This window comes from Schistocerca cancellata, chromosome 4, assembly GCF_023864275.1.
Source record: "Schistocerca cancellata isolate TAMUIC-IGC-003103 chromosome 4, iqSchCanc2.1, whole genome shotgun sequence".
In the NCBI taxonomy this organism is placed as follows: domain Eukaryota; kingdom Metazoa; phylum Arthropoda; class Insecta; order Orthoptera; family Acrididae; genus Schistocerca; species Schistocerca cancellata.
This window is the reverse complement of record NC_064629.1, coordinates 147,647,075-147,667,876: the sequence shown is the minus strand read 5'-3', so window position 1 is coordinate 147,667,876 and position 20,802 is coordinate 147,647,075. Positions and strand designations below refer to the sequence as shown.

At 43.7% G+C, this 20,802-nt stretch overlaps 1 protein-coding gene across 2 annotated transcripts in view; it reads right to left on the bottom strand.

The window, feature by feature from the left end:
* The window catches only part of LOC126183468 (dymeclin), a 165,837-nt gene that overhangs the window by 40,398 nt on the left and 104,637 nt on the right, over positions 1–20,802 (bottom strand). For both annotated transcript variants that reach the window (XM_049925479.1, XM_049925480.1), the window contains exons 10-11: positions 11,083–11,196; positions 8,705–8,908 (exon numbers count right to left, since the gene is read on the bottom strand). In XM_049925479.1, coding sequence (XP_049781436.1) covers positions 8,705–8,908; positions 11,083–11,196 — 318 coding nt within the window. The remainder of the gene's footprint in view (positions 1–8,704; positions 8,909–11,082; positions 11,197–20,802) is intronic.

The following is a 20,802-nucleotide window of genomic DNA, read 5'->3' as shown; positions in this document are numbered from 1 at the left end:
GGTCATGGAGCCGGTATTGGAAACTTTGTGCCCCGACTATAAAGGAACACCCAACCCCGTCATTGGTCTTAGAGCCATCTGTATAAATGAAAGTCATGGTGATGAACTTCGAACGAAGTTCCAAAAAACGGGAGTGGTAGACCGAACTGGGGGTGACCTCTTTTGGGAGCGAGCTGAGGTCAAGGTGAACGCGGACCTGAGCCTGGAGCCAAGGTGGCGTGTGGCTCTCGCCCACTCGAAAGGTTGCAGGGAGTGAAAAATGAAGGTGTTGAAGGAGGCGACGAAAGCGAACTCCAGGGGGTAGCAGGGCAGAGACATACAACCCGTATTGACGGTCGAGAGAGTCGTCAAAAAAGGAACGATAAGACGGATGGTCGGGCATTGACAGTAGCCGACAGGCATACCGACAAAGCAGTATATCGCGCCGGTAAGTGAGCGGCAATTCGCCAGCGTCAGCATGAAGACTCTCTACGGGACTGGTATAAAATGCTCCGATCGCAAGTCGTAAACCCCGATGTTGTATGGAGTTGAGGCGGCGTAAGATGGATGGCCGTGCAGAGGAGTATACAAAGCTCCCATAATCCAGCTTGGAGCGGACGATCGACCGATATAGACGAAGTAGGACGGTTCGATCCGCTCCCCACGACATACCACTGAGAACACGGAGGACATTTAAAGAACGGGTACATCGGGCGGCCAAATATGACACATGTGGAGACCAGCTAAGTTTCCTGTCAAAGGTAAGGCCTAAAAATTTGGTTGTCTCCACGATTGGGAGAGCAACGGGACCAAGTCGTAAGGACGGTGGGAGAAACTCTTTGTAGCGCCAGAAGTTAATACACACCGTCTTCTCGGCAGAAAAACGGAAGCCATTGGCGACACTCCAGGAGTAAAGACGGTCAAGAGAACGCTGAAGACAGCGCTCCAGGACACGTGTACGCTGCGCGCTGCAATAGATGGTAAAATCGTCCACAAAAAGGGAGCCTGATACATCAGCTGGGAGGCAATCCATTATTGGATTGATCGCGATGGCGAACAGAGCGACGCTCAAAACTGAGCCCTGTGGCACCCCATTCTCCTGGCGAAAGGTGTCGGACAGGACAGAACCCACACGTACCCTGAACTGTCGATCCATTAAAAAGGAACGAATAAAAAGAGGGAGGCGACCGCGAAGGCCCCATGTATGCATGGTGCGGAGAATGCCCGCCCTCCAACAGGTGTCGTAAGCCTTCTCCAAATCAAAGAACACAGCCGCGGTCGGGCGCTTCCGCAAGAAGTTATTCATAATGAAGGTCGACAAGGTAACCAGATGGTCAACAGCAGAGCGGCGCCTACGAAATCCACATTGTACATTTGTAAGTAGGCGTCGAGACTCAAGCAGCCAAACCAATCGAGAGTTAACCATTCGCTCCATCACTTTACAGACACAGCTGGTAAGTGAGATAGGTCGATAACTGGAAGGCAAGTGCTTGTCCTTCCCCGGCTTAGGAATCGGGACAACAATAGACTCGCGCCAGCATGCGGGAACATGTCCCTCAATCCAGATGCGATTGTATGTACGAAGAAGAAAACCTTTACCCGCAGGAGAAAGGTTCTTCAGCATCTGAATATGAATAGAATCAGGCCCTGGAGCGGAGGACCGTGATCGGCCAAGTGCGGTTTCGAGTTCCCGCATGGTGAATGGGGCATTATAACTTTCACAATTCGAGGAGCAAAAGTCAGGTGGCCTAGCCTCCTCTGCCTGTTTGCGGGGGAGGAAGGCAGGGTGGTAATGAGCGGAGCTCGAAACCTCGGCGAAAAAGCGGCCGAAGGCATTGGAGACAGCCTCAGGGGCCACAAGGACTTCATTCGCGACCTTCAAGCCAGAAACTGGGGAGTGGACCTTAGTGCCAGATAGCCGGCGCAGGCTACCCCAGACAACAGAAGAAGGAGTAAAACTGTTGAAGGTGCTTGTGAAAGCAGCCCAGCTGGCTTTCTTGCTTTCGTTAATAATACGACGACACTGAGCACGTAATCGTTTATAATTAATACAATTCGCCACTGTAGGGTGGCGTTTAAAGGTGCGTAAAGCACGTCGACGAGCACGTAAAGCGTCTCTACATGCTGCAGTCCACCAGGGGACCGGTACACGACGTGGAGAAGAAGTAGGGTGAGGGATGGAATATTCAGCAGCAGCGAGAATGACTTCCGTGAGGTGTGCGACCTGACGATCGCAGCTTGTGAAGGTTTGATCCTGAAAGTTCGCCCTGGAAGAAAAGAGCCCCCAGTCTGCCTTGGAGATGGTCCAACTAGAGGAGCACGGAGAGGGAGTATGCTGCAGGAGATGGATAACACACGGGAAGTGGTCGCTCGAATATGTATCAGCAAGTGCATACCACTCAAACCGGCGTGCAAGTTGGGGAGTACATATAGAGAGGTCTAAATGGGAATAGGTATGAGATGTGTCCGAAAGAAAAGTAGGGGCGCCAGTATTAAGGCAGACAAGATTGAGCTGGTTGAAAAGGTCTGCTAACAAGGAGCCCCTCGGGCAGGAGGCTGGAGAACCCCAAAGGGGATGGTGGGCATTGAAGTCTCCAGTTAACAAAAACGGTGCAGGTAGCTGAGCAATAAGTTGCATCATGTCTGCCCTGGTAACGGCAGATGACGATGGAGTGTAAACGGTACAAAAGGAAAACGTGAAAGTGGGGAGAGTAATGCGGATGGCAACTGCCTGCAGGCCGGTGTGCAACGTGATGGGATCGTAGTAAATATCATCCCGGACCAGCAACATAACCCCTCCATGAGCTGGGATACCTACCATAGGGGGTAGGTCAAAACGCACAGAGGTGTAGTGTGCCAAGGCAATGTGATCGCATGGGCGTAGCTTCGTTTCCTGGAGGGCTACGACGAGCGGACGATGCAAGCGGAGCAGCAACTTCAAATCCTCTCGGTTGGAGCGAATGCTGCGAATATTCCAGTGAATAAGTGCCATCGTAAGAAAAGGAAGATGAGAGAAGGGGTCACCTCGAAGGCCGCTTAGGGCCAGGCTTCGAGCGAGCACTGCCGCCGCTATCAGGAGGCGGACAGTCATCGTCCATGGGGTCTATAGGGTCATCGGCCATCTCGGGAGGATGGCCGGGAGGGGGAGCTTCCTCCGCCGGTGAACGGCCAGATGTACGGCTACCGGCGGTGCGGCCAGGCGAAACGGATGACGGCCTGGGGCGGCAACCGCTGGGTGGCGCAGGAGAAGAGATGCGCCGTGGCGGGGAAGGAGAACTGTGCTTCCTATGCGCCTTTTTGGAAGGACGTTTGGTTGAAGTATCGGTCGAAGGCTGGGAGGTCGAGGGACGGAGGAAGTCTGCACGGGATGGTTCCTTCTTGAAGGACCGTGCATCTGACTTCGGTGTCTTCGACTTAGCAGAAGCTGAGGAAGTGGCTGGTGTCTGTGGTGTGATGGGAGGAAGAGGAGACGTCGACCGCGCGATCTTAGCACTGGCCGAACGGACGACCGTGGTGCTGAAGGTCAGATCGCATGTCTGGGTTGCGACCTCCCGGGTAGTCCGAGGAGAGGCGAGGACAGTACTATATTTCCCCGCTGGGAGCAGCGTGGGCTTCCTACTAGCCAATAGCTTGCGAGCAGCCGAGGTTGACACTTTCTCTTTGACACGAATTTCTTGGATGCAACGTTCGTCCTTATAGACAGGACAGTCGCGGGAGGATGCGGCATGGTCACCCTGACAGTTCACACAATGAGGAGACGGAGGTGGACAGTCACCCTCATGGGCATCCCTGCCACAAGTGACACATTTAGCCGCATTGGAACAAGACTGTCGAGTGTGATTGAAACGCTGACACTGGTAGCAGCGCGTAGGTGTCGGGACATAGGGGCGAACAGAAATAACCTCGTAGCCCGCCTTGATGCGCGATGGCAGCTTAACACTATCGAAGGTCAAGAAGAGTGTCCGGGTCGGTACAAGGTCGTTGTTGACCTTTTTCATGACCCGATGGACAGCCGTCACGCCCTGCTCAGCGAGGAAAGATTGAAGCTCCTCGTCAGTCAATCCGTCGAGGGAGCTAGTATACACTACACCACGAGACGAATTTAAAGTTCGGTGGGCCTCCACCCGGACAGGGAACGTGTACAGGAGGGTGGCCCGAAGCAGTTTTTGTGCCTGAAAGGCATTCTCAGTTTCTAGTAATAAGGTGCCGTTACGCAACCTGGTACAAGATTTGACAGATCCGGCTATGGCATCAACGCCCTTCTGAATAACAAAAGGGTTGACAGAGGAAAAATCCTTTCCGTCCTCAGTGCGAGAAACTACGAGGAACTGTGGGGCAGGCGGTAGTACTTTTGTCACTGTTGGCTGGTCACGTTTCCGTTTTTGGGTCGAAGTCGAAAGCGATGGAGTAGAATCCATTGCGGAGGAATCCCCCATGATTGCCAGCGTCTCCGATGGCGCGCTCCTTCCTTGTGGGGACCCTCTCAGAGGGCACTCCCGCCTTAGGTGAATGTTTACACCTCAGGTCACACCTCCCGAGAAACAGACGGAGGGACCAATCGGCATGGTCAGAAGGTATCAGCTCAGGCAATCACCCCTCCCCGGGCCTGGCCTTTACCAGGGGGTACGCGCGTGCCTTACATGTCTACCCAGGGCGGGGACTTACGCGTTACCCCGTCACCGGCTACGCGTGCGAACGCGTGGGTCGGCCTTCAGACACGCACAGGGAGGAAGGAAGAAGAGGAAAAAGAAGAGAGAGAGGGAGAAAGAGGACAGACTGTCTCAAACGCCGAGGCGGAGACCAGAGAAGGCAAGGAGAAGAAGGCAATGAGAAGGCAAGGAGAAAAAAGCAATGAGAAGGCAAGGAGAAAAAGGCAATGAGAAGGCAAGGAGAAAAAGGCAAGGAGAAAAAGGCAATGAGAAGGCAAGGAGAAAAAGGCAATGAGAAGGCAAGGAGAAAAAGGCAATGAGAAGGCAAGGAGAAAAAGGCAATGAGAAGGCAAGGAGAAAAAGGCAATGAGAAGGCAAGGAGAAGTCAAGGGAAAGAGTAAGGAAGACAGTGAGGTGGAGAAGAGCAAAGAAAGGGACCAACAAAAGGAAGGAAGAAACGAGAAGTTTAAAACCAAAAAGACCACGATTATAGGTCGTGAAGATCGTCCGTCTCCGGACGCAGGCGCTAACTACCCCCGTGAGGGGGATGGACTCCTTTTAGTCGCCTCTTACGACAGGCAGGAATACCTCGGGCCTATTCTAATCCCCGGACCCGCAGGGGGGGTACTGATGCTGTCTGAATAAATTATGCCATTGGATAAAAAGCGGTTTAGTTTTGAGACCTAACCCTTGAGGGGCGGAGGAACAGTGGTCTGCTTCATGAATCCCAAGCAAAAAACACAAAAAACAACGCAGGAAGGGTTCGAACAACTACTTTCATGCAGGGATATGCATTTAGAATCTGTTCATCATTAAGGGGCCACACAAGAGGGTAACATTACTGAAACAATGATCAGGCTACTTAGTATATAACATAGCATACAGATTTCAAGGAGGAAACATATGAAGACGCAGACTTCCTCTTTATCAATATATGCGGCATATCTTTCGTGTTAACGAAAGTAATATCCCGCTTTACCTCTTCTTACATCTCAAATGAAATGAATGCCATGAGGAATCTCTTCTTGCTTCTATCCTTACCAACATATTTCTTCATTCTCGTGGTAATCATGACATTCTATATGTATGCTGCAAAAGATTGCACGTGGACACATTTGACATCGAGGTGTAAAGCGTTTTATATCTTACACTATATTCAATTCAAATAAGCTCCTATATATTTTCACTTCGTTTGTATTTTTAGATGATTATGAACGTTACGGAAAATTATCTTTTACTTTCAGATGTACCGCAGCATACCTCGCTAAATTCACTTGACATTCGTTTTCCACATCGAAGACTCATACGATATAGTCCACTGTAAGATGAGACACTTACGAAGTATATTTAATTTCTGGACTCCAAGAACGGTGTTCTTCACATAAGTAACACCTGCTTGTGTGTTTAAGGTTGCGTTTTGAGGCTCAGGCAACATCGCAAGGACTATATTCCACCTGTTGCCAGTCAGCGTGTCACTAGCTCAGTGGTTCCCTTGAGCATTGCGATGCTAGTGCTATAGGAAATTGCAGTTCCAATCTCGATGGAAGCCACTTTTATTTTCCATTTTAATTAATGGAGTAGCAAACTGCTAGTAAAAATTCCTTATACGAAATTTGAAGAATGCCTTTACACATCAATCTTCGTCCAATATTGACTTAGTAGATTATGTTAATATCATAGATGTCTGATTTCCAAATGCCAAGGTGCTTCACTGTAAAATAGTTACTGAAAAGATTCAAACCGACTGTCAACAATACAAATTTGAGCTTTGTTCATCATATAGGTCTAACATGTCAGGAGGTTGTTTATGAAGTGCACATGTTGAGTAATATAGTTTCTCTCTTCTAAATTTTTGCAATAGCATTTAACTGTAGGTGTTTTCTGACACCAGCGTTAGCAATTCCTTTCCGTTCTCTGAAACCTCCAAAACGATACATTTTTCTAGTTTAAATCTGTTGACCTTAACTATCACTTCCGATCAACATTAAATACTTCATGAATCCATACATGGAATTCCAAATGTGCAGTGTTCCTGCACTGCTACAGAGCATGCATTGCAAGGTATTCACACAGTTTATCGCATAGACTTACCATAAGGAATGAAACAAGAACTGTAACACACTTTAAATCACAGACGCTCACTCTGGCTTGACGAAAACATCCAAATATTGGCCAAAAGTTGCACAAATAATTGACTTTGAAAGGAAAAGAAACAAGGGATGAATCATTTATAAACTCATCGAATGTAGTGAGGTGGTTTAATTTTGTCCCAGTCTATAAAATTAATTTCAGGCCATACTCACCTCTGGCCGATTAATGTAATATAGTACCCGCCTACTAATCAGGGCATCTGTCTCTGTTGCTTGTGAGCGTGAATGGAAATCTTAGAAATTTTCTGTGGAGCAACATTTAATAATAAAGTGTTTTATATCATCAAAAGTGATGAGCGGTAGCAGGCACTTTCAATAAAGAACAGCGGGGTGCAGCGCCACTGTTCTTGCCATGGCCGCTGCCGGTAGCCAGCAAATGGATCCCGGAGCTTTGCCGCATACGGCGTCCAGAGGAGGACAGTCTGCAGGAAATCTGCCGCAAAATGGTTACTGGATAAAATTTTGATATCAATGTGTCAGAAAGCGAAATAGACTGAATCTTCACTACCATTAACTTCACGTCTTCAGCATTCAGACAGAAGAGGATATAAAAATATTTTGCGCCAACTGCTCTCGATCCACTGACATTATGAACAGAAACAACGCAAGCTACCGCTAGACCACAGGCGTAATCAGTGTATGGTTTCTCTATAATGGGACAAGTCTTCCTCCAGGAAGTGGTGCAGCCTACAGTGTTGCCAGATTGTGCAGATAACCAGAGAATTAGCGAGTTGGCCAGTTTATTTGTCCCATGCCACGATCGGCATGGACTTAGCCTCTGCAGCGGCCGGTTGCCGGTCGAGTTTTATGTCAAAGAGTGTACATTCCATTATGGTCTGCAACCAGGGCAAAGACACCTCATCCTCCACACTTCCACGATGTCAACATCCACTCCTCTTACAACTCTACCAATCCTCAACAATATGTCTTATTTCCACATTAGAGAATCTCTACCAACTGCAAAAGGCCAATGTGACGTAACAAGCAATTTTTATTGTAAGATGCTGAAGTGTTTCCTGAAGACCTTCAGACACAGGCACTACAATCAAACTCTAGTTCACAAACAGGTACCATGAGCTAGTTCTCACCAACCCTGAATACTCTTGACCATATTTGCCATTCAGTCAACATACACTAAAATGTGGCAATCGTCCCCCAGATTCTTCCTACTACACCTGTTATAAACCCATACCCTTCTTTTAAGATACTCCTGTTCCAAAAACCCTTTTCTCAAGGGACATCCATATCTTACGCACCACGAGCAAAACTATACATGCATCTGCGTGGTACGGCCTATTCCAGTGTTGACAATGTCATATTTTGTAGTGTTATAGACAACGTCATGCATGAAAGTAGCCATATTTTCCTTCAACATTGCTGCAAACACTACAAAGCATTTTATGGGCATAATTACCAACCACGTGTTCACCCATGTAGAACTACCACACCACTGTGGACTATTTCAAGTTTTATCGCTCGGTTGCAGAGCACATTATTCATAAAACACAGACATCCATTCCTCTTGGCCTCAATCTTCACTAGTTCCCTCTCTTTTATCTACATCTGCCCCATGCCTAGACCACTAATGCTGCTTCTAACCACCCCACTCCCCCAGATTGTCTCTGGGCATGTGTGGTTGGTTTTTCACCATTTTTGTTTTATTTGACAAGGTTCTTACTTATTTATAGATTTGTGACTTATTAAAGAGTTTTGGGCGACTTTTATCTTAGTCATTATTCCTCACAAGTCCACGACAAAGGAGCCTATTGTTGCATAAGCTCAACAGGAAGCACTTATTTTTGAATGCACCTACTAGTTATTGCACATTTATTAAAGATACAGGACACTAAATTTTCAATTAGTTTTTCATATACTTTTAAATGAAAATAAAAAAGCATCTTAACAATATTTCTTGCAAATAATTACCAAATCAACTGCAGCAGCATCATCATCTACATTGACTGCAACATCAGATGTGTTCCTATGAAGCTGTTCCTCTAGACGAATGTGCTTCTTTGCTAGGGTTTCAAAAAGACTGACCAGGCGCTGTGTTACATACGGATGCAGATTTCGAAATTGGCTTGACATATTTGCCAATGCTGCTAAACAATTTGTGTGAAGATATTTATCCTGTAAAGAGACAGAGTAAACATTGTTCAGATACAAAAAAACAGAACAGTATTTAATGTTACTTACTCAAGCTTCATTTCATTCCACTCATTGACTAAGTAAATTTATGTAGCAGATTCATTTTAAGTAGCCACAAACTCATTAATGTGAAGACTTAAACCAAAAAGCACCACAAAGCAGAATCTTCATCAAAACTACCTTTTTGGGAGTCTGTGTGTCAAAATTACAGAAAGAAATGGAAGGGCATTAAAATCTTGCAGCAGCGGAACTCTACTACTGTACGACTACTAGTAAAACTGCTGTTTTATATCCAGAGAAACTGCCTACAACATTTGTGTCAGGAGGCAAACCATCAATATACTGGGATAAATTTACCTTAAAATATAATTAATTTTAACTTTTTCTTGTGATCAAAGATAGAGTCAAATGCACCTATTCAAAACTGTTTCTAGCTTAGTGTAAATCTTCCTAGTTGGCATTAAAATCAGTGTTATCACAATCCGCATACAAACTTTGATGATTAATTGTAATCACAGATAAAGTTTAATCATAAGTTTTTAACTTGATAATCTTGAAATCATTTTTGAATTCAGCTGCGCATTCATGTTTTTAAAGTCCTGATTCAATCTGAGGACACGATTTATTGACAGATTGTCATATTCACTAATTTTTTTTTACAATCCACCTTCAGGTACGACAATGAGGGCTTTATTACAGAATACAACTTTTCGTGTGACACTTCATAGGGATTGGGTTTAACATCCCATCAACATTGAGGTAATTACACTTTATAAAAGAGGTGTATGAGCTAAAACATTATGGTCACCTCGTTAATAGCATCTAGGTCCACCTTTTGAATACAATGTCAATGCAAAGGCTACACAATTTCCTAAGTTAGGGACAGTTAGTTTGTGGGTGCAGAGTTAGCACTCGATAGCATCCCAGATGTGATCCACTACATTCAGATCAGTTGAATCTGGAGGCCAAAATATCAATGTGAGTTCACTATCATGATCCTCAAACCTCTGTAATATGATTCTGGACTTGTGACAAGGACAATTATCCTACTGGAAAATGCCATCTCCAAGAGATTAAACACGTAAGGATACAGGAACTACAGTAATGTTTGTGTAACCCACCACTCTCATGGCGCCTTTGATTACCACCACAGGTCCCATGGAAACCCAGGTGAATGTCCCCCACAGCACAGTACTGCCCTCACCGGCCTGAGTCCACACTATGCTGCATGTTTCAAGCAGCTGTGAGCCTGAATGTATATCAGGACATGTCCATTTACTTTGTGTTACAAGAAATGTGATTCATCCAACCAGGTGACACGTTTCCATGATACAATCTCAATGATCCCGTGCTGACTGCAATCACAACATGCAATATCGCTGGAATGACACAGGAACAAGTACACTTCATCTGTTGCTGACCCCAAGTACAAAAAAATGCCCTGAACAGTATGCTCAAATACATGTGCCTGCATCATCATTGTATCCTGTCTAAAGACCTGCAAAAGGTCATCACCTATCCTGCTTTAGAGAGTATTCTGTGACGAGGCATGGACATCCTGGATGTCCTCATTTGCACCCCATATCACTACAATGATTCCACATTCATCTCTATTCCACTTACATACTTTTCTTACTGCTTCACATGCCCACATCATCAACTGGTGGAATTCAGTCTCGGGAAGGACAGCTGTCTTGATGTTTTAGGTCATCAATATACATAAAGTATTCTCCAGGTATCACTACTGCCATGCTGGTAGCTACACTTCTGATCTCCCGACATTGTTTTTGAGGGCTAGCTTGGGGCTTATGAACTGGCTCATTTTACAGTTTGAGGAGGCACTATGGTACAAGCAGTACAGTTCAGATTCCAAGTTTAGCTATAGGTCCCCTTTTACTTGGCTGTGGAACTCAGTTCAACCTTGGAGGAAGACAAGGGACCACCATCTCCAATATGACAATATCCAGTTATGGTCTCTGGTACTCAACACTAACCTTTGGATTGATGATGATCATTTCACTTTGTTACAGTACAGGCAACAGTAGTAGTTTCCGTCACACAAAAATTAGACACCCCATTTCATTAGCATTTCTGAAGTTGTAATTTCTACAATCTTAGGAATGATACAGAAAATGTTGACTATCTGATTTACTTACCCTCATCTTCAACATATTGTACTGTATCGTCCTTATAATAACGAGGACCAGAAGACCGCCAAGTGAAATCTCAGAGATAGAACGCTCTGTATACCAAGACACACCTTTCAAAACCTGTAATTTCAATTCTTGAAATTAATTCTATGTATTCTATATTATTTAACAACAATACGGGAAGGATGGATTGCTACGCACCATGTAGAAGTAGTGCTGAGTTGCAGACAGGCAAAGTGACAGTACCCAAGCGTGTGTAGAGCTGTGCTTGTGTGCATGTGCGTGTGTGTTCTTTCTACTCCAGAAGAAGGACTTTGTCCAAAAACTTTAATATTTTAGCAGTCCTTTTTCACATCTCCCGTATATGGTGAGTAGCAATCAATCCTTTCCATATAATTGTTCTTCCATCCTAAACTTTCCACAGTTTAATTTTACATATAATTTTAATTTTTTCTGACTCTCCCTTTACCCTAAATCTATTATTAAAGTCTCATTATCACAGGCTAAGAAATTCAGATTCAGTTGAGTTATCAAACATAATATAATGCGAACATATATTACACTGCACTGTGAAACACATTGAATTTAATGTACTTCCTGTTGCATTTTTCATTAATTTCCATGTATAACATATTGTGAACAAAAGTTTCTGGTGTATAACATATTTTACTTGAAGAAGTGCTACAAAATATGTTTTTCACAAATGCCAATGAAGAAGAACTAAACAACACATATTTCATGTAGAACTGAACTTTCCCACACTTGTAGAACATCTTTATATCTTTATTAAATGACAAGGAAATTTTCTGTTCAATAATTTAATATATCATAAATATTGTGATGTTCTCTCTTATTACCAATATATAAGAGTGAATCAAATATAAATCTGAATTTTTAGAAGTTTATTTAAGCTTTAGAGCAATTCACAGACACAAATTTATTTTTCTATTTAGTCTCCTGAACAGAAAAACATTTTTCCCAGTGGACAGGAAGTTTCTCAATCCTGTTTTAGTATAAGGAATGTGACTGTGACAGCATCAAGTTGCACACGAACACCTCGACAGCACCATCATCCTCAAATCTGTCCTCCACCTGCTTCCTTCAGTGGTTCAGGTAAATGAAAATCACAGGGTGATAAATCTGGATTGTAGAGAGGATGTTCTAGTGTGGTCCAGAACAAATCCTGAAATTTCTTTCGAGTTTGGGGAGCTGTGTGGGGCTGAGCACTGTCATGAAACACAATCACATTCCGGATTGGTAACGCACACCTTTCTGGTAATATGGATATTTTGTTCAGAACAAAATTTGGCAATAGTATGTAGTATTCACAGGACGATCTTCAGGAGAAAACTGAGGAGAACTCCTTTAAAAAAGAGACTGTTGTAAGAACCTTCCCTGTGGAGAGACAGTTTCTGGCTCTGACGGGTGCAGATTCATCCTTTCTGCGCCATTCTGTGCTGCCTTTTTTCGATTCTGGGGTGTAACGTTGCACCCACATTTCATCACAGGTCTTGTGCAAAAAATGTTCACCTTCAGTTTGGAAGGATGTCAGTAGCTGTTTATATAACTCAGGATGACGAAATTTGTGCTCTGCTGCAGAAGACGAGGTACCCACCTTGCGGACACTTTCCGAAATCTAAGATTGTCAGTAATGATCACCTGAGCATTACCATAGCTTATACCAATCTCAGCAAGCAACTGTTATACAGATATTGTATTCAATAAGCTGGCTAACAATGTGCGTATTCTCCTCAGTTATGCTGGAAGGCATTGGTGAGCGCCATTCTCAAGTGTTTCTTGTCCTTGTAAAAACTATTTGTGCCCTGCGTACACTCAAGTATTTCTCAGGGTGTTGTCCCCAAACTGCACCAGAAGTCTTTTCAAAATTTCAGACAGTTTTATGTGCTCTGCTGTGAGAAACTCAATTGTAACATGTTACGCAACAGATAACAGTACCGGTATGGTTGCTTTGACACTGTGATTCTGACGTAAGACAAGGTATGACCCCATCCGAGTTGTGGAGAACAATCACTGGAAACGAAAGCAACAATGATCAGAAAGCACATCATTCTCCATTTACAAAAAGGTGCATAAAACAAAACAAAAAAAAAAAAAAAATCAGTTTATATTCGATTCACCCTTGTACATACAACATGCAGTTCATAAACGCACTATTTCAGAAACAAAATTTTTACTTGATCAACATATAAAAGAACACAATTGTATAGCCAAAAATACTGCTGTGATGCCAAAATACAGTTATTCACATAAACTCATGAACAACTGGCAGACAGTGGTAGTAACATGAGAAAGATAAACTAGGGCCCAAGTCAAGCATATTGACAGCTCTGCCATAGAGGATGGACCTATGTCTTCTTCTTCTTCAATGCTATCTTTCCAGATGAACCGATTCTAATGGGAGAATATACTATTTGCTCACATTTCAGGAAGAGTGTTAACAGTTAAATTACCTCCAAGAAGCTTTTAGCTAGATTTTCTATCATGCCTTTCATACCCTCATTCAGGAAAAAGAAGTGATATTTTATATAAACTGAATCAGAAGGAATTAATTGTTTGTATAATGACAACTGCTAATTAAATTTATATTAGGGCAAACTCAAAAAGTACAACTGAGAAAGCCGGCAACTGACAGAAGTCTACGATATGGTTGAATATTTCACAAAATCTTTCACATTGAAGGCAAAAGATCCTTTAAAAATTTTGGAATTTATTGAGATGCTACAAATTTATTAATATATAGTATAGTATGTGATGAGTAACCAGTGCACACACATTTAGTCGAAAGTATTGTGTTGGGAGTGTAATGTTGCATAGCATCATCACAAGCAGTTCACATGCTGGTGGAGAATTATTGGTGTGTGGCATGTCTACTGGCCAGTTTACATACTAAGTATTACACACAGCTCTATAAATATCTGAGAACACATTAATTTATGTACATTATGTATAAATAAAGAAAATGGGACACAATAGACAAAATAGCAGAGAAAATGGACTGTTTGGCAATAGCAACAGAAAAACCAGGCCAGAGAGTGTGATGTCAAACAGAGGAAGTGAATCACTGACTCAGGAAATGCGAGATATCACACTCACATTCTGTATTCACAGATACACTGTGTGCTAAGGAATGCTGACTTGACTGGCTGGCAGACGGTGCTGAAGATTTTCTGGTAGCTGCGACAGATTATGGACACCACTGAATGTCTAAATTACAGTGACATAAACTAGATCTCAAAAAATATGAGGCACAGAGGCTATAAAACTTTTAGGAATGCACTTATAAGGGTTCACTATCTACCAGTCTGGCTCAACCAATGGGAGATAGCCTAGAATGAAAAACCTATGTTACCCGAAAGTGTGAAAACAATAGCACAGGGCACTGTGTAGTGGAAGAACAATAGTAGGATACTAATTGGTAGTAACATACGTAACAAATAAACAGAGACAAACAAATGAATCTAACACAGCATGTCATTATTCATCCTATGAGTTCAACACGAACCCTTGACCTCCATTAATTGTAATATGCTTATGGTGCGGATTGTGAATGGATGGCTATAACTGAGGAGCTGTCAAAGAGGTTCATAGCTTATGTCAGACAAAGCATATTGACCTGATGTTCATTTGTCTGTTCTCATGCTGTTGATGTCAAAGGTATTTAAAACAATTTTCTTTGATCACCGGGCCTATCTTCAATTGCAAGACTGGCAGCAGCTGCAGAGCACCTGTAGTATGCAGATGAAGTGACTTGGCACCACACGTAACGTATCTGGCGTATTTATGAGTTTTTTGGTATCCTGCATCCACATTGACAGCAATTAAGCAGCAGAAATGTTTATAGCCAAAATTGGGAATGGAAGTTACCTGTGTATCGGGAATTGTGGATTAAATATCAACCTGTGTCTCAGTTGGAACCTTGCAAGGTCAAGTGTCTATTGCTACACTCAAGTTCTGGCTGTAATAACAATTTGACTGTTAGGCAAACAGCCATTTACTGTGTTTTAACATCTTCATTATTACTCATTAAGTATGCAAAAGATGACACAAACACTGCACGAAATTTGAACTGGCATCCTCCAGCTAACCACCTTAGTCTCTGTGCCTCAACCTACATAGCCTCCATAAGCTGAACCCATCTAGGTGTACAGGCATACTTAAAGGGGGCAAGAAGTTTTGAATGTGTCTTGTTTCAATCTGTCATCACAGTTGCTCCTTCTGACTGCAATGTGTCCTCAGACCCACCCCACCCCACCATGCATCAGCATATGAGTTGCAAGCACAAATCACATTGTGGCAGTCAGTGTAAATAAAATGAAAGCAGGGAATGTAAAAAGGAACGTAATCTGCCAACCGTACCATCTTTAAAATATCATTCTAAAGTAAAACTGTCAATCAGTCCATAAGATGAGAAGAATGAAAAATAGCTACTACCCATAATGATTACAGAACAATCATTGCTGATGCTTTCTTCAGAAAAGATAAAATCTTCTGATGAATAAGCTGTTCCATTTGCAGTACATTTGTAACGGAGAAAGACGGAAATAGCAAAAAGAGGTTCACCTAGCTGAGCATAGGGCACATTTGCAAAACAATGCCTCATTGCCAGTGCAGTGTTTTCTTAATTTACTGCCTGATGTTTTCTTATTAACAACTTCTCTAGGCCACTACAATATCTATATTAGAATCACCGATGAGAGAATTTCTACTAAAGACTGCTTCATTTAGTGGTAATCATCAAAATATTTTGACTCCGATTCTGCTGAAGGGTCCTATGAAACCAAGTCCTTAAATCAAAAATATTAAAAAAGTTTTAACTTGGAGTGGCAATTACGTCCAGTGCCACACAGCTACATTAGGGAATACAAATAGGGCTATTCAGACTGGATGGTTCAAATGGCTCTAAGCACTATGGGACTTAACATCTGAGGTCATCAGTCCCCTAGACTTAGAACTACTTAAGCCTAACTAACCTAAGGACACCACACACATCCATGCCCAAGGCAGGATTTGAACCTGCGACTGTAGCAGCAGCGCAGTTCTGGACTGAAGTGCCTAGAACCGCTTGGCCCCAGCGGCCGGCTATTCAGACTGAAGTCTGTGGTGAAATATGTGGAAACCATCCAGATAATAATACCTGTTATGCAAAACATCCATCATTCCATAACAGCAGTCTTTTAAGTCAGATTATAGCCAACGCTTACTTTCTATCTGTGAGAGAATGGCTCAGCAGTGTGCGAAGAGTGCATACACTTCTTTACTAGACACATAACACAGACAAATGATGTGCTAGTTATTCGCAGGAACATGCTCAATGTTACACCTTCCTGTAGACAATTTAATTTCTTCTCCTGCAGATGGTCACCTCATTGTGGAGGTGATAAACAAGAATGACAGACTATAGATAAACAAGAGACTACCACGCCATATTACATCCTGTCTGCACCCTTTCTTCCCCCTACCCAAACTGTCATTTCTTACTTGGATATAACCCTCTGTTTTGGGTAAACATCTTTGGTGAAGAGATACTGCAAAAAAAGGCTTATCACTGCTAGAGAAGCAAACTTGTTAAATGGCGGCCCTTGAAATTGTCAACATATTACAAACCAGTAAAAAAAAAAAAAAAAAAGGCCTTCAGGAAAGTCTTGGACAGAGAGAGGTTTCTCCAGATATTACAGCTCACCGGCTCTTCTTCAAACAAAAACTTTTAGAGTTGCACAAATAGAGCCAAGCCAAAATCAAAAATAAGCATTGATAGTAGCTACCTCACCATGCCATCACTGGAAAAACTTGAGAAGTCATTAGGAAATTGAAAAATAGCTTAGCAACAGAGTTAGGTGTGATGGGGAAGGAAAAAATTAAATATTTTGGTACCAAAATTAAGAGCATTGCTGCCATACATTTCCCTGTGTAAATTTGTCCCTTGATGTCAAAACTAATCCTAAGACATGTCACCGACAACTTCTTCCAAACTTACTGTAATAACTCAAGGTCATGGTCATGACTGACAATACAGCTCTGGTACAACGTGGCTTGAGTCCTCACTACATGATGCACAGATGGGCGATAGTGCTAATGGGCAGTTGGTGCTGCAGTGTGCGGAGATTAACCATATGCTGGTCATCTGTGATGTCAAAATAACACAGTATTAATGTTGCACACTGACAGCTATTAGCTGCAAGTTTGCATGAAATAAGTAATCACTCTAAACTATACTACTCAGCTTCTCTGTTGCTTATTTTCAACCACCCCCCTTTGTTTTCTTAAATGGTGGTGTTGGAAGGATGGAAGCATCTTCTCCAGACCCCATATTCTCATTTAATCATCAGAATGAAAGGCGAACACCCAGTCATAATAGATGTATAGGAAGCTGGTAATGCAGGTACAAATCTACAGTTTCAGAAGATGTATCACCATGACAATAAAGCATTTCACCTTGGAGCACATTACCCACTTACTGAATAAATAATAACACTACCAGAACACTATGAATGTGGGGTCTTGAATAGTCTACAATATTTTACTGTTGGTTCAACTACTGGCTCCACTGAATTAACTGAAAATAGTAGCACAAGTTTCGTGACATTGGGAATGCTGCTAGTTTTCCTTGTGATATACACTCCTGGAAATGGAAAAAAGAACACATTGACACCGGTGTGTCAGACCCACCATACTTGCTCCGGACACTGCGAGAGGGCTGTACGAGCAATGATCACACGCACGGCACAGCGGACACACCAGGAACCGCGGTGTTGGCCGTCGAATGGCGCTAGCTGCGCAGCATTTGTGCACCGCCGCCGTCAGTGTCAGCCAGTTTGCCGTGGCATTCGGAGCTCCATCGCAGTCTTTAACACTGGTAGCATGCCGCGACAGCGTGGACGTGAACCGTATGTGCAGTTGACGGACTTTGAGCGAGGGCGTATAGTGGGCATGCGGGAGGCCGGGTGGACGTACCGCCAAATTGCTCAACACGTGGGGCGTGAGGTCTCCACAGTACATCGATGTTGTCGCCAGTGGTCGGCGGAAGGTGCACGTGCCCGTCGACCTGGGACCGGATCGCAGCGACGCACGGATGCACGCCAAGACCGTAGGATCCTACGCAGTGCCGTAGGGGACCGCACCGCCACTTCCCAGCAAATTAGGGACACTGTTGCTCCTGGGGTATCGGCGAGGACCATTCGCAACCGTCTCCATGAAGCTGGGCTACGGTCCCGCACACCGTTAGGCCGTCTTCCGCTCACGCCCCAACATCGTGCAGCCCGCCTCCAGTGGTGTCGCGACAGGCGTGAATGGAGGGACGAATGGAGACGTGTCGTCTTCAGCGATGAGAGTCGCTTCTGCCTTGGTGCCAATGATGGTCGTATGCGTGTTTGGCGCCGTGCAGGTGAGCGCCACAATCAGGACTGCATACGACCGAGGCACACAGGGCCAACACCCGGCTAAATGGTGTGGGGAGCGATCTCCTACACTGGCCGTACACCACTGGTGATCGTCGAGGGGACACTGAATAGTGCACGGTACATCCAAACCGTCATCGAACCCATCGTTCTACCATTCCTAGACCGGCAAGGGAACTTGCTGTTCCAACAGGACAATGCACGTCCGCATGTATCCCGTGCCACCCAACGTGCTCTAGAAAGTGTAAGTCAACTACCCTGGCCAGCAAGATCTCCGGATCTGTCCCCCATTGAGCACGTTTGGGACTGGATGAAGCGTCGTCTCACGCGTTCTGCACGTCCAGCACGAACGCTGGTCCAACTGAGGCGCCAGGTGGAAATGGCATGGCAAGCCGTTCCACAGGACTACATCCAGCATCTCTACGATCGTGTCCATGGGAGAATAGCAGCCTGCATTGCTGCGAAAGGTGGATATACACTGTACTAGTGCCGACATTGTGCATGCTCTGTTGCCTGTGTCTATGTGCCTGTGGTTCTGTCAGTGTGATCATGTGATGTATCTGACCCCAGGAATGTGTCAATAAAGTTTCCCCTTCCTGGGACAATGAATTCACGGTGTTCTTATTTCAATTTCCAGGAGTGTATAATACTGAAAACTATTCATACATTTACCTGGCAGTCTCTATTCAGTATTTTGCAGAGGTGGTCACAGTTGGATGCTATGGCAACTTTTGGTAGGATGCAGGGGCTATCAATCAAGGGGCAGAGAGAGATGAATTTGAAATAACAAGTGCCTTAGAAAGTGCCTCTTAATTTATTAATTTGTACAGGTGTAGGCAGAGAGCAAATGAAAGAGGAATGTAATATTCAAAAAATATATTTAAAAGAAACTTATTTCAATTAAAAAGGTAACGTAAAGGACAACTAACTCATATTTTACTATCTTGGGATAGATATTTTTTCCATTGCCAAGTGATCACCTACTGGCTCTAACTGACAGAAAATTGAGTAAAAGAACAAGTAAAGAAAATAAAATGTTTTCAGTGCTCTAATGTCATGGTCAGAATCCTCCATTATTTCTAACTTCAATCACATGTCCTCACATGGAACCTGTGAGGCTTAGGATGTAAATCTGTAATGAACTCTTGCAGACATCAAACCCTAACAGGAAACCAAAAGCCACACACATAGTACCTCGTCCATCATAATTCTTCCACCATCCCTTTGCACTAGTAGTTGGTACACCACACCTCCTGCCTGCATCTTTAATTGAAAACTTGCCTCTTTCAATTAGAGTAACGAACTGGATGCTCCCACTGAGCTACTGAAACTGACTGCCCACAACATGATTTGTGCTTGCCACTCTTATGCTGATGCCGAGAGGGGTGGGGTGGGGGAGTGCGGGTGGGAGAGACATTGTAGTCAAAAGAAGCAGCAGTGGTGACAGACTGAAAGAAGAAATATTCAAACTTTCTTGCCACTTTAAGTGTGCCTGTACAACTATATCCATTCAGCTGGTGGAGGCTGTGTAGGCCTAGATACTAAGACCCATTTTTTGAAGGTTGTTGATTCTAATCCTGCCCATGACATGGACAATTCTCACCCGAGTGAACTAGTTCTTAAGAAATGTGCTTGAATTTGGACAAATAATTGGTAGCTGTAATGTAAAGTTGTCAAATGCCATTAGTTGGTGTGTATGACAGGAATGTGTCCAAGATCAGTTTGTTTTTTAAACATATATATCTAAATTAAGAGAAAAAGTCTGTCCGGCTGACCTGCTGTGGCAGATGGAAGTAAGGTGGTAAAATGGAATATGCCACATCAAAGAGATGAGGTGACATTTAAACCACAGTTTCTAATACACAGGCAACTTCCATTCCTGTGGTCATCCGTGAGGTGAATTTGTGTAACCTTGACAATAAACATTGTTGCTACTTAAATGCTACCACGTGGATGCAGGATAAAAAAAAACCATCATAAATATACCAGATATGTGACGTGTAGTGACAAGGCACTTAATGTGCATCCTACAGGTGTTTGCTGAGTTCCGTGCAGCTGCTAACAGTCTCACATTGGAAGACAGGCCATGTGATCAAAGAAAATTGTTTTATATACCTTTGACATCAACAGCATGGCAAGAGATAAATCAACTTCAGGTCAATATGCTATGTCTGACATAAGTCATAAACCACTTTGTCAACTCCCCAGTTAAAGTCATCCATTCGCAATCAGTACTACAGTTAATGGAGGTCAAGGATTCGTGTTGAACCCAGCGGATGAGTAATGATATGCTGTGTTAGATTCGTTTGTT